Below are 14,185 nucleotides of genomic sequence, written 5' to 3'. Positions count from 1 at the left end.
ACCTACTTGTGTACTATTTATTATGTATTTGTATTTGAAGAGTTTGGTTCCAAAAAATTAGATTGGTAGAAAATCATGTTTTTATTGTGTTTTGTTGTGTTAGTTAGCTTTATTTTTTGAGTTATAATGGCTTAAATCAAAACAAACCAACTTCAGTTTTTTTATATAAGTTTAAATATGATTTAAAAATCATGACTTATCTCATTAACATTTAACACATAATGTTTTACATAACACAAGGATCTTGGCAGAAGCAGTAAACCATATTGGTATTTCTGTATGAAATCTCGTCCTCAGCACATCATGGCATGGTGCACTATTGGACGGTCTGGCGATGCCCATAGGACACAGGTTCAGTGAGCATGCATGCAACAGCCTCAATTTGACGTTGTGACCTGCCACTTCCGCAGCCCTCCGCACTCTCTAGACTTAAGGCAGGTAAGTCAGCAGACCTGCTCGCCCCCCGAGGGCCCCGACCCTGCGGGACAGCCGTGCTGCCCACCTCAGAACCTCAATGAAGCAGATCTCCCCGCTAGTGCCTCCATCACGATGTCTGGGGGCCCGATCACAGCTCCCCAGCACGTCACGCTGCCTATTGAGCAAGATCCGTCTCGGCCATGCCATCTGGTTTGCCTGGCACCCGCACAAGTCTTGAGACATTCTCTAACCTCAGCAGAGGCGAGATCGTTCCCTGAGGTCGCCACCATTCTGGAGAAGCCTTCGGCTCTCTGGCCGAGATGTCTTAGGGGTGACAACCCCTAATTCATCGTCCCCCGAGTAAGGTGGGGGGCTGTGCCCCATCCTCCGAGGTTGACGCAGAGGCGCATCCAAGAGTCCGTCCGACACCAGGATTGTTTTGACCAGAAGGACGCTTACTTTGTGTCTCGATTCTCCCCTGGCAGACTGTTTATTTGGTTTTGCCCTCAAGGGTCGAGCATAGCAGTACAGCCTCCCCCCCTCGGTTTGGCCCTGCCTCCCTTTGCAGGGCATGCGTATGCTCTTGATGACTGACCTATCTTGGCTCACTCGTGGCCTATGCACAGGGACCTTGATATGAGATGGCTTCAGCATTGACTTCAGAGCCTGGTTCCCAAGAGAGCGTGGTACACCAGCACAAGGCGTGTTCCCATCAGTCAGTCTGCCTAGCCCCTCTGACAGACATGTCCCACTCTGGGCTGGAGTCCCGTTAGAGCAGTTGGTGAGGCGTGCTGGGGTATGGCAGACGCCTCCCTGCTCTGCTGGGGTGCGGTGTGCAACGGGCAGGCAGTGTGGGGGTGGCTGGACGGGCCCCCATCTGCAGTGGCAATCTAATTGCCTGGAGTTGCTGACAGCTTGCATTGCGATGTGGAGGCCCCTGCCTCAGTATGGCTACCCTAGCGTATGTCAACTGTCAGGTGCCGTTTGTTCATGGCAGATGTTGCAACCAGTAGCGGTTTTAGGCACGGGCGAACCGGGCAGTCGCGCAGCACGACATTTTTTCATGTCACATGAGGGGTGGCACCGGCACGAGCAGTAAAAAAAGGGGAAAGGGGAGGGTGGCACGCAGGGGATAGTTATTCACCTCTGGGTAATAGTGTGTTCACACCAAACGCAAATGAAGCGTTAAGCTCGAGTGAGTTTCATGTTAAGTCAATGCAAAGACACGATGACCTACTTGCGATGACCTAAAATTTGCGCCGCGTTTACCAATCAGGAGCTTGCTGTAGTAGGGCTGTGATTATGACGGCAGAAGCCCCTCCCATGATGCAAATTCAATTAGTGGGCTAAAGTCAGTACACACCACCTTGACATTCTTCCAAATAACAAACATTTTATTCATAGTGTAATGAATACAGGCCTATAGTTCCTGCACATTTTTGTTTTTCTGAATTGTGTGAAATGGCTAATAAAAAATAAGTAATACAAAACGATTATGTGTCACCTCACCAAGGTGAATTGGTTTAGTCTTTCTGGCCGTGACTCATTTTGTGACATGAGTGACCGTGTTGGGGGGCGGGAGATGGGAAATCGAGTGCCAAATAAACAGAGATGGACAGGAAAAGGTGAAAGCCATCAGGTGCACAAAAAAAGGATTTGTGCAATTGAGAAATATAATTATATCTTTCACTTACGTTGGTTTGAAGACCTTATGTTGGCCTTAGAGTTGTCAGGTCCAAATTCAAGACATGGGGCTCACAGAGAGCACCTGATTATCGCCCACATGCTTTTCTGATGCTAGAACTAGAAGCATAGGGGTTTTAAGCGTTAAGGACCAGAGGTCCACAGACTGTAGAGCCTCGGAGGAAGAATTTCAAGACCATGTACAGATCCCATGTGGGAAAGGTAAGGGGGCGTGGAGGCCTTAGCCACCTGGAACCCTTCAAAAAATGAATGATCAATAGACCAGCGCTGCTGAATAGCAAAGCCTCTGAGCAGGAAGTTGAATCCGCTTTTCGACGGCGAAGCTGTCAGTCTCGTGCAGCGAAGGTCGCTGACGAAGAAGAGATCTGAGGAGCCTACAGTGGTGTTTCTGCTTATATACAGTAGCCATAAGCCCCGCCCTTTTGGGGAAAAAGGAGTTTACCCCATAGTGTCCTTCTAAGCAGTACCAGTGAAGTATCGATAGGGAACCCTGCACATCATAAAAAGGTCCCGTTAGTGACAGCCCTTCAGCAGGTAGTGGCCAGGATGGGGACCACCCGGGAGACTCAGGACATCGGGAGCTGCTCGAGCCATATAATCCCTGTCGAGCCGCACTGGGATAGATGTCGCAGTCATCTCGACTTCTCTCCAGAGTCAGCAGGGGGGGTCCCTGAGGGCCATTCCTATCTCGAGCGACCTCAATCAGACAGTTGACGTGTTCTCTCGGCAGGTCATTTCATATAACTGTTGATATCCAAGTGTTCAACATGTTTTTTCCTCATCTGCTAAGGGTTGAATACTAGTCTTAGATTTATTGATAACTTTTTTACATTTAAAATAACCACAAACCACTAATGTTATTTTTGTGTACTTAAATTATCCCAAATCTTTCCAACAATGTTTAAATCCAGAAAAATCTACATATTTAAGTAGTAGTTGTCTCACCTAGCATGCCACTCTTTAGTTATTTTGCACAGTCAACATGATCACAATGTTTCTTTATTATGTTTAGCAGGTTCTGTTGCCAAATATAACTCTAAGAAATGTTTGGAAATATTTGTGACTCAAACACAGTGAAACTACCATAATTTCACAATCCTTCACTGCATCATCAAGCCACCTTTGTTATGGTTTAGAATGTCAAGTCAAGTCAAGTCAAGTCAGCTTTATTTATATAGCGCTTTTTACAATTTTCATTGTTACAAAGCAGCTGTACAAGAAAAAATGACTATAAGTAAAACATAAAAGGTTATGGAATTCAAAACACAGGTCAAATATCAGACACACAATGTAACCTCAAGCGGCGCATTACACACTGTGTCTTTAAATATAATTGAAGATCTGCATAAAACAGGAAAACAAAAAATTATTCCACTGAAAGAGAATGAAACGCAATGGAATTAATTCTTTATGATGTGTCATTGTAACTTGATAAACATGTTTATGGGTGTGTATCAATTCACTTTAACAAGTTCTAGTTACCAGGAAATTATTGGTCTGTTTTACAAGAAATGTTTGACTTCACATAAAAACACAACACACTGCTTTATCTTGTTATCTAATGGTAAGGTTTTGAACCTTAACATACTAGAACAACTGTGCTTGGGTTTTCACCCAACACACCCAACTCCCAAAATAATTATGAATGTGAAATGTATCATTCATTATCAGCAATGTCCGATTCATGGGTTAACTCACTGGTTTTACTAGACACAGTAAAATAAATAACTTTTCCTTTTTTGGTATTTCTGAAGATGATTTTAGTAAAATTTAAAATAATTTAAAACTTTTCACTTTTACTGAAATTTCAGGTCATGTATGTACAGTAATCCAGTTTCTTTCCAGAGAGATGAAGGGCCTCCCAAAGACCATAATCTGGACGGCCATAAGGATCCGCACCCCAGCCCATGAACGAGCCGTCAGAAGAATCCTGAAGCAACAGCAATACATCCCGAAGTGGGACGAAATATGAAAAACTGGAGTCTAATGATATGGCTAATCACTTGATGGTTGTGGAACTACTATACAAGAACACTTTTGAAGTCTTGCATGTTATGTGTTTTGTGTGCAGAGAACGAGAAGGAGCTTCAGTTTCAAATGTTGTTTTAGCATTAAAAAACAAAGAGAGACAGATGAGAGCACAGCCCTCACCGGACGAAACAGACAGAGGGCAGCCAGATCTCTCATGAGCTGATGCAGCATGCTCCACTACCAACACATTGCACACACACTTTGTAAAGTTTTTTTTGCTCATATTTTAAAGACATATTGACTAATTAGCGTTTCTGCAACAATATAGAAATGTCCAATGTTTTATTGCAGCAAGTGAGTTTATAACAATGCAATCAGACTGCAAAGAATGAGAGATGAATACTAACAGTTATTTTGCAGGTGTCGACAGAGATGTTAGATATGGAAAAAGTTCCTTGACAAGAGGGAACCGGGTTTTGAATACAATCATTGTCGGTAAACCCAACTCATCGTGAGAGGTAAGTAGTCTCCCCTTATACGAGACCTAGGGGCTTATATAAGATGATAGGTGATGATCAGGTGTTGTGATTAGTATTTGGGCAAAGGGTCACGTTGTGATTGGGTGATGGAGCCTATACTGTATCTTTGAGAATTCAGCCTAATTAAGCTACAGTGTGACTAATGTGAATTTATTTATTATGAACACAATAATTCCAGGTCAGGTGTCAATTATAGCACAATAAACATGATTTATTGATATTTGGTTCTGGATGTGACATTTGCATGTGTAAAAATACTAATTTCAGGTTTTAACAGTCTGAACCAATATAAACAAGTGATATTTACTGTTGTTCTTGTGCACGGTATTCTTCATAATTTAGTTGTACATAAAATAAAATAAAAAAAGTAAGAAAATGCAGAAGAGTATTGACATAACAGTGATGATTTTGCAAATGTTTTTTGGCATTACAGATTTAGAGTCTTCTTCTGATGTAATTTGCAGGGTGATTGCATTTGTTTCAGAGTTATCATCAGTGTGTTCTAACAAACTCTGAAAAACCTCCACTACTGTACTTTCAGTGTTCATCTCGTTTTTCTCAGGACTTTTACATTCATCTCTGATGTCTGTGTTCATCTCATCTTTCTCAGGATTTTTTAATTCATCCCTGATATCAGTGTTCATCTCATCTTTCTCATGATCCTCACATTCATCTTTGATGCAGTCAATGTTCATCTTATTTTTCTCAGGATTTTCACATTTATATTTGACGTTGTCAGTGGTCATCTTATTTTTCTCAGAATTCTCATAATTGTCTTTGATGTTGTCAGTGTTCATCTCATGTTCATCAGGAGTTGTACATTCATCTCTGATGCCAGTGTCCATTTCATCTTTCTCTTGATCCTCACATTCATCATTAATGCTGTAAGTGTTCATCAGACTTTTCTCAGAATTCTCACATTTGTCTTTGATGTTGTCTGTTTTCAAATCATATTTCTCATGATTATCACATTTATCTTTGATGTTGTCAGTCTTCATCTCATTTTTCTCAGGATTGTCACATTCGTCCTTGATGCTGTCAGTGTTAAAAGTGTTAATCTCATTTTTCTCAGGATCCTCACAGTCATCTCTGATGGCAGTGTTCATCCCATCTTTCTCAGGATTTTTACATTTATCTTTGCTGCTGTCAGTGTTCATCTCATGTTTATCAGGAGTTGTACATTCATCTTTGATGCCAGTGTCCATTTCATCTTTCTCTTGATCCTCACATTCATCATTAATGCTGTAAGTGTTCTTCAGATTTTTCTTAGAATTCTCACATTTGTCTGTGATTTTGTCAGTGTTCGACTCATCTTTCTCACGATTCTCACATTCACTTTTTTTTTTCATTATGTTTTGGTTATCGAATATTGTCTGGGAATGACCTGCAGTCTCAAGGGCTGCTGAAATAATAAATGTTTAAATAAGTATGAAAATACTTACTTATCAAAAGAGTAAGATATGAAACATGAAATATGCAGTATATATAATATTTTGATATGAACTCACATTTTTTGTACAAAAGTATGCACGCTTCTCTGGATAAGTGATTGTCTAGATCAGGGATTCCCAAAGTGTGGTACGCGCACCCCCAGGGGTACGCGAGCTGCCACCAGGGGGTGCGCGAGAGGAAAAATGTAATGGCGATCTGTTTTTTTAAGTGGGATTTTTCCATACAATAAAAAAACATGAACAGTAAACATTTCCTTTGTAATCGCTTTTATTTTAAATAAAAAACTATAATTTATTAGTTTTTGATAGAAACGTAGAAGAAGACTGCAGCTGTCTTCTTCTACGTTTCTACACTGCTCTTCTTTCATGCACTGCAGCCGCTAGGCTATATGCTGCCAACTCGTTTCATTCATTCCATATTATAAATATGCTTAACTGGCTGAAATCAGGGAAACTGTCAAGTAGGACGTCTTATGAAGTTGTCAGTCACGAAGGAGGAGAGGGACCAAGAGAGAGTGAGGATTTGGAGGCAACAGAGACGGAGAGAATAGAGAAAGAAAATGAGCGGGAGTCAGAAGATGCGCCGCAGGAAACCGAAGAGGAGGGAAGGAGATGGCAAAAAAGAGGTGATGAGGGTGAACACCAGACAGGGAAAAAAAAAAGGAAATATGATGACAATTATCTGAGTCTGGGCTTCACTTGGATCGGCGATACAGATTGCCCGAAGCCTCAGTGCGTGTTGTGCAGTGAAGTTCTAGCAAACAGCTGTCTGAAGCCGTCTTATCTCCGTCGTCATCTGCACACAAAACATGGCAATTTAAGCCAAAAGCCCCTTACATTTTTTAAAGCAAAGTTGGAGGAGTTACAGAAAAGCCAAAAAAAATGCAGTTTCATTCATGCGTTGGGTCTACGAAAGACGCATTACGGGCGTCATATCTACTCAGTTACAGAGTGGGGAGAAAGGGGCTGCCTCACACAATTGTCGAAGACCGTCGTTCTAATTTCCATAACAGTTGTGTTATGATGATGATGATGCTAGCTCCACGGTCATTTAATAGGCCTGGCCTATTGCTGCAATGTTTCTTTTACGCGGCTGAAAATAACCGTGCTTTCTGTTACTGAGCCTGTGTCTGTCACTCGTCCTCTTAAAAGTGGAAGCTTGTGCGTAGCTTTGTTGTATTATATTGAAATTTTGTTGATGTTATTGTCATGCGTGTTTTGTTTTTTTGCGCATGATTAAACATGAGTCTTTATATGGCGATAAAACAAATCTTTGTTGCGTTTTTTTTTTAAGTGGGGATTGGGGGTGCGCCAACCCTGTTGGGACATAGAAGGGGGTGCGCAGGAAAAAAAGTTTGGGAACCGCTGGTCTAGATCATACTGAAAATCATAAATCATACAGTAAATTAAACCATACACTAAATCTTACCGTATATGTCCTTAAAATCAAACAGTTACCTCAGAACCATGTAATCAATCCTTAAAAATCAAACAATACTTTCGGTGATACAAACAGACAATATAAAAACACTACAGAGCATTCTGACACCCATATAGTTAACGAAAAATGGTAAATACAATTCACAAATTAGTTTAACAGATGTATAATAGTCACAAGATAAGTGTAAATATTGTAAAATACTGCAAAGATAGTCCAAACGGATTGTTTACCTTTTTCATCTCTTCTACAGAGCTGTCATCAAATCTGTACCACTGCTGGTCCTCAAATGATTTGATGACAGCATAATAGTGTCCACCATTGAGAGAACCAACATGGTTGGCCATAGCATACAAATCATAGCAGTACTTGTTAGTTTTATCAGCCTTTTCCTGTAAATGCAGAAAACGAAATGTTTTATGTATCATACAACTCCTTTACTACTGACACAAACCTAAACGTTTTTCTTGAAATTTTTAAGCACAAACTGATCTTACTTCAACTGATAATCGGGCAGGAATTTGCACTAATGAATCATTCTTCACACAGCACATCGTGTCATAATCCATTTCAAACCTCTCCAGGTGCAAAACCAGAACTAAAGGGACTTTCTGCAAACTGGAGCTCTGAAAGAAACATTAAAAATGACCTATGGTATGCAGTCAAGCAATAAACATAGAAATGTAGTTTAAAATATTTTCTAACAACAGCTCACTGTTCAAGCACATTGTTTATATATCATTTTGAAAACTCACCATTTCTGTATCCATAAACATCTGACAGTCATTACAGAAGATTTGTTGGTCTTCCCCACACATTTTGATCGGCGCAAAATATGAATCAAAGCAACTTTGCTGAAATACAAATTAAATGTTATTTAAACAATGTGTCCATGTTAACCTGTTGGAATAACAAGCTGAAAATAAATTTGTGGAGCAATTTAAACAACAATGAGAGACCTACAATTTTATCAAAGCATATCAATATTTGTGTTAACGCTTGTGTACTACAGATGTAAATGTGTTTTAATTATCACACTATGATGAGAAAGCGATTTTCTGTGTAAAGAAAAATCACACACTTAAATCATGTTAATAAGTAAGTTCTTACCAGGTTAATTTGAACATTTGACTCCAAGGAGATGGCTATAGTGAAAAAGGTTTTACATTGTCTCAGAGGTTCATGATGCTTTGCTGTTTTTATACAAATAGTTGTGTCCACCTGTATTCCCTGAAATATCTATAAAGTTGACATAAAATTTGCAATGAATAATATAATTTGTTTTCAAATGCATTTTAACAAAAATATGTCAAATAACATATTTCACTATTTCATATACAGGTATCTGCATTAGTCTCATGCATAGATGTGGAACAAAAGCCCTGTAATATCAAACATATACATTTACATAGCATATTACGTTTTATCAAACAGCTAACAATATTAGTTTACCAAGCCATGTTTACAGTGGGGACTAAAAAGACATACATATACACCACATTGAGTGCTTTGACCCATTGTTGAGACAGGCCAATGGTGCTGCCATATTGGAAATGACAAGACTGCCTTATGGAGTAGAAAATGTCTTAGCCAGGACTATAGGGCTTAGTTGAATTGGGAAATGTAAGTAGTTTTTGTCTTAAAACGTCTTCCAAAAAACAAAAAATCATAACTGTGTGCATTCTGAGACAACACTGTGGAGCCTGGTATTGACAAATGCTGGATCATGTCATAAAACTACCCCTCACTAGAGTTTTGGAGACCTCGCTTGGAGGTCGCCTATCACAGAGAAGTCGGCTCAAAATAGCCTGATACCTGGTGCTTCTCCAAAGTTTTATCAGTAAATACATGTAAATATCATTGTTGTTTGTTGGCACCCTTGAGTTATCTGTAACCAGTAATGATGCAAGTTTTTATTTAGTCTTTGTTGTATTCATACGTTGGGATGATTCACAGTTTAACATATTTCAAGGCATAGTATGTTTACTATGTAACGTCTCGGTTACGTATGTAACCTCCGTTCCCTGATGGAGGGAACGAGACGTTGTGTCGACAGAATGGGGTTTGACTTGAGAACCTATCATCTCTGACTGACTTGAACAGGCCAATGAAAATTGGCGAATGAAATTTGCATGCCGGACTCCGCCCCCGGATATCCGGGTATAAAAGGGAGCCGGCGTGCCGCATTCATTCACCTTTTGTGCTGAGGAGCCTGAGGATCGTGCCCCGACTGCTGCAGCGGGCGGCCAGCGTTGTGGCATGAAGGACACACTGAGACGTTCCCTTTCTGTCGGTCTCTCGACGTTGTGTCGACAGAATGGGGTTCCTCGGAAAATGCCACAGCGCTGTGCTCTCACAATTCCTCGCGAAGCGACGTTGACTGGCCTGGGCGTGTCAGACGTGAGCGCGAGCGTGAATTGCAACCTTCCAGTGGAAGGGAAGGAGTCCAGAGCTTTCCTAAAAAGATGGGAGCCCCTTCCACCGGCCGTCACGGACGGCGGCCTAGTTCTCTTAACAGCGAGAAGCCGCCCGGCACCGTAAGGGCCACTGGGAAGCGTCATTCCCCCCTGAGGGAACGCGCTGCGGAGACCACTTCCTACCGCAGGGAGGAGCTTAGTGGAGATCCACACATGGTCTCATCCTTGCGGACCCTTGCGGTCCCTGTAGATATGCATATCCACTGTTCCATTCCCAAAAAAAACTACAAAGCTGAGAACTTAGTGCCATGGACCAGTGTACCAGTGCAAGTGGACCAGTGTACTGACTCTCTCTTGACTGACTCCCTGGTGATAGACCTACACCTACTTGCGGTGTGATTGGCGTGAATGAGGCGAATCACGCAAATTGAGCGTTAGTAAGGGAAGCCAAACAATCCAAAAGTGGGACGAAACAGCGGGTATTACAGAGCTCGCGCCGCGCTGACATGTCATCTGCACGATTAAATTACCTAGCGCCAACCAATGGGCAGCGTGGCGCCAACCAATCCGCTGCGCTGACCAATTAAAACTTATACAATTTCATTTGGCGCCACTCGTTTACATTTTACCCATAAACCTCTGCTATTATTAACGTAAATAGTTGAGTTAAAATGGCTAGGTGCAAAATGTACTACAATAATAAAATGAATTACCTGAACATGTAAACTGTCTGATATAATTACCAGGAGGTGGCGTGCTCCTCAAGACTACGATATTGGAAGTCATTGAAGTTTCTGCTTTGTACAGGTCTTTCTGTAGCCTCTATAGTATAGAGTCTATACATATGTGCAGTTCTTCAAAGTATCTTGTAACACTATTAAAGATAATAATAATAAAAAAAAGATTATGCTGATAATCAGCATAATCTATTCTGATTTCATTTGTCTTCTATAGGGAAAAACTGATAGACTTCAACAGAGAACCAATGTAAATGTTTTTAAGGAATGAGGGGTTTCTTTATTGTACATTTGAGTGTACGGTTTAAATTGTTTGGCGCAGCACTGGTGGTGGCGCCAGGAAACAAGTCTGTGTGCGCTGACGACACGGCTGCGCAGCTTGGTCCATTGAATCGCGCAGATGTCAGCGAGCTCTGTAATACCCCGCTGTCTCGTCCCACTTTTGTATTGTTTGGCTTCCCATAGTTCTTTTTGTCTAAAAGAAAAAAATATGCTGAAAATCAAGTTTAATGAAGTTAAAAATGTATTTTAAAATAAGGAACAATTTTACTTTTACTTGGGAATATTTAGTCTTTTATTTAGGAACACACTCAAAACCGTAACAACAAAGAATATTGACATATACTGTATAAATTTTAAATATTGAATAAGAAGTGAAAAATAGCATTAAGTACTGCTGGTGCCACTTATTTTAGCAGTAATAATGCTCACAGGTTTAATCCAAACTGTAATAAATTGAAGTTTCACAATTGATCACTTTATAATGTTATACAAACCTGTGGCAACATTCAATTCATTGATAAATACAATTGCCTAATGGGTGCAGTATAATTAAAGGATGACTTACTAGATGCATAGGGCGTATGTCTCAATTTACACTTCGTCATTTTCCTGACGATGTCCTGTGCTTGTTCCTCCATGCCCTTTGCATTGTACTTTGAGCCTTGTTATTTGTGCTACCTTTCAGTCCACCATCAGTTTGATTGTGAGCCAGATCCAGCATTCATTACCTAGGAAAATTTAGAAAGACCGGCATACTGAGAGTAAAATATAGAGTGTTACGACCAGCTCATTTTAAATCGTAAAATGAAAGAGAGATCAACCAGAGTGTTCAATCAATATAATTTATTGATTTAACATTTGCCACAAATAATAATAATAATAACAACAACAAAAAAACGTAACAAACAGAAGTCTAGGGACATGGGAAAACAAAGAAACACAACAAGCAACTATAACAAAATTGACGCTACATGTGTAAGAAAAACATAGGTAAGAGACACACCAGAAGAGTACTTCTCCAAAGAGTGCCTCCTTTCAATAACGCACCACACTCTCATATACTCTAACCAATTTGTCAATTAGCATAAGGAAACCAATCAGGGACTCCCACAATCAGCACCAATTGAATCAGGAAGAGGAGACTCTGGGTCGTCACAAGAGCAATTTAAATATAGCACATTTAGTTAACAGAGCTTTTTAAAACTTTCAGATGAATATGATGCTGACCCGAATGTTTTAAGGGCTGAGCTGTCCTGAGGACACGTTACAGATCCAGAGACACTGACTAACTGTTGCAAAGCTCAACTGGACCGTGTGAGTTAATCTTAATTTAATTTGGTGATTTCTACATTAAAATCCATCTAATACCATAAGAGTGCAAGAGAATCTGGTTTCTAATTTCAGGGAAAGACTGAATTCAAATGTCCTCTGTGCAAGAAAAAATGGCCATATAATGAAGTGCGAAAATTGGCGAAACTTACAATTGATGAGCAATCCAGTTTTGAGGAAAAGCTTGGGACAAACACTGTTAAGAAGTTATTGGACTTTAGGGATGTAAGTACATTTCAGCATTTTGCTTTAATCCTGTTATTACAATACTTAAAAAATAATGATAGGAAGAGATATGGAAGAGATCATACAGATTTTTATTCAGAAAGAGATTCAGTATTAATATGGGAATATATCAGTGACTCAGTGAACATATTGATGTGGGTGGTGATGTGCAGTGTTGTAGAAGAACACAGAATTCTTCATAAGATAATTAATGTTTAAGATTGGTCAGGTATGAGAATCTGATTTTCTGACAGTGCATCTGTATTTTCAATGTGCGTATTCAGTGTCCTGGCTGCAGCACTTTAATCGAAAGGTCGGATGATTCCAATCTCTGCGTGATGTGCTCCATTTGCACAGCTACTAACAAAAAAACATATGAATTCTGTTGGAGGTGTATGAGAGAATGGAGAGGACCTCAAACAACTCAGGCTGAAGATTGTGGAAATGTAGGATGTTCCATAGACGAGAAACTGCTGAGAGAGTGTTCAATGATTACTTTACAATATTTTGAATCTTTTGATGTGCAGTGTCCAAAACTCCGCAAATGCCCATATTGTGAAACAATGATTGAACATACCACTGAAGGATGTAATAACATGCCATGCCCCGATTGTAACAAAGAGTTTTGCTTTGTTTGTTTAAAACCGGCACATGACTATAACTATAAATGTCCATGTACACTCGCACCAAGGCAAATTAACACTGTGTTGTAGCAGTGGCAACTATTTTAAGACTACATTGAAAGCCTGTCTTCTATTATTTTTAAGATTTTAAATGAAAAATACTTTATTTCTTTTATTTAAAATTATTTTATACTTCTGTGTATTAAAAAGATTTTGGAAAATTGAAATGTAAATATCATACAGCATTGTTAGACCGGTCCTATAAAGTTGATGATTTCTTACTTCATGATCATAATCACATTTTCGGGTGCTTGAACTGCATAACTGAACTACAAAATAAAGAAATTATGTTTCATTTTATTCGTTTTGAATCTGATTACATTTTGTTATGGACTTTTAGTGTATCTTTACCTATAACCCCCAGTGTTTTGCAATTGCAAGTGCAAACAAGGCACATGTGGATGCACATGACAGTAATAAGGGGCAAAAAGGTGACCACAGTGACCCCTATAGGGGGAACAAAAACAACAGCCCCAAATGCTGACAACATGATTCTCTATTCTTGCCATAAAAAATTATCTATTTGTTGAGACCTGTTAGAATTAAGAACAAGTGTCTGCAGGTTCCTGGGCCCTCAGGCTTAGAGTAAAATACACTTTCAACAACAGACTTAAAATAAATAATTTTTTATTCTTTGCATACTACTGACAATACATAGAATAATGGTTATCACCTTCAGCAGTGTATTCTGAAATTTTGAGGGGTTTCCTGGAATATGACACATTTTTATATACATTTCTGTTGTTGTGATACAGGTGGGGAAGAATCAAAGTGCAGGCAGCAAGGATGAAGGGGTTTTAAACATGAAGACTTTAATAATGATAAAACACAAAACAAACACCCACAATGGGGGAAAACACTAACAAAATTAAAATCCAAAACTAAAAACAAACACTTCCCACAAAGGGGGCAAAAATTACAAAACTACAGACACGACACAACGTCATACAAATGGGATTGGATTGGTAATGGGCAGGGCAAGACAAAGCAAG

At 39.8% G+C, this 14,185-nt stretch overlaps 1 protein-coding gene and 1 long non-coding RNA gene across 2 annotated transcripts; one reads left to right on the top strand and one right to left on the bottom strand.

Annotated features, from left to right (window-relative positions):
- Positions 1-4,744: 4,744 nt before the first annotated feature.
- Positions 4,745-9,361, bottom strand: LOC306896094 (uncharacterized protein). Its single transcript, XM_079459782.1, has 6 exons — positions 8,631-9,361; positions 8,276-8,374; positions 8,018-8,146; positions 7,461-7,912; positions 6,140-6,192; positions 4,745-6,033 (listed from the first exon to the last, which is right to left on the bottom strand). The coding sequence occupies exons 4-6, from the start codon at positions 7,478-7,480 to the stop codon at positions 4,970-4,972; spliced, it is 1,137 nt and encodes a 378-aa protein (XP_079315908.1). The 5' UTR covers positions 7,481-7,912; positions 8,018-8,146; positions 8,276-8,374; positions 8,631-9,361; the 3' UTR covers positions 4,745-4,969.
- Positions 9,362-12,138: 2,777 nt separating this feature from the next.
- LOC306896747 lies at positions 12,139-13,492 on the top strand. Its single transcript, XR_013786956.1, has 3 exons — positions 12,139-12,270; positions 12,361-12,510; positions 12,795-13,492. It is a non-coding gene; the product is annotated as an uncharacterized lncRNA (long non-coding RNA).
- The last annotated feature ends 693 nt before the right edge of the window (positions 13,493-14,185 follow it).

The sequence above is a fragment of the Barbatula barbatula genome (genome assembly GCF_947034865.1).
Source record: "Barbatula barbatula genome assembly, chromosome: 7".
Lineage (NCBI taxonomy): Eukaryota > Metazoa > Chordata > Actinopteri > Cypriniformes > Nemacheilidae > Barbatula > Barbatula barbatula.
Note: the sequence above shows the minus strand (reverse complement) of the source record. Positions and strands in the feature narration are given on the sequence as shown.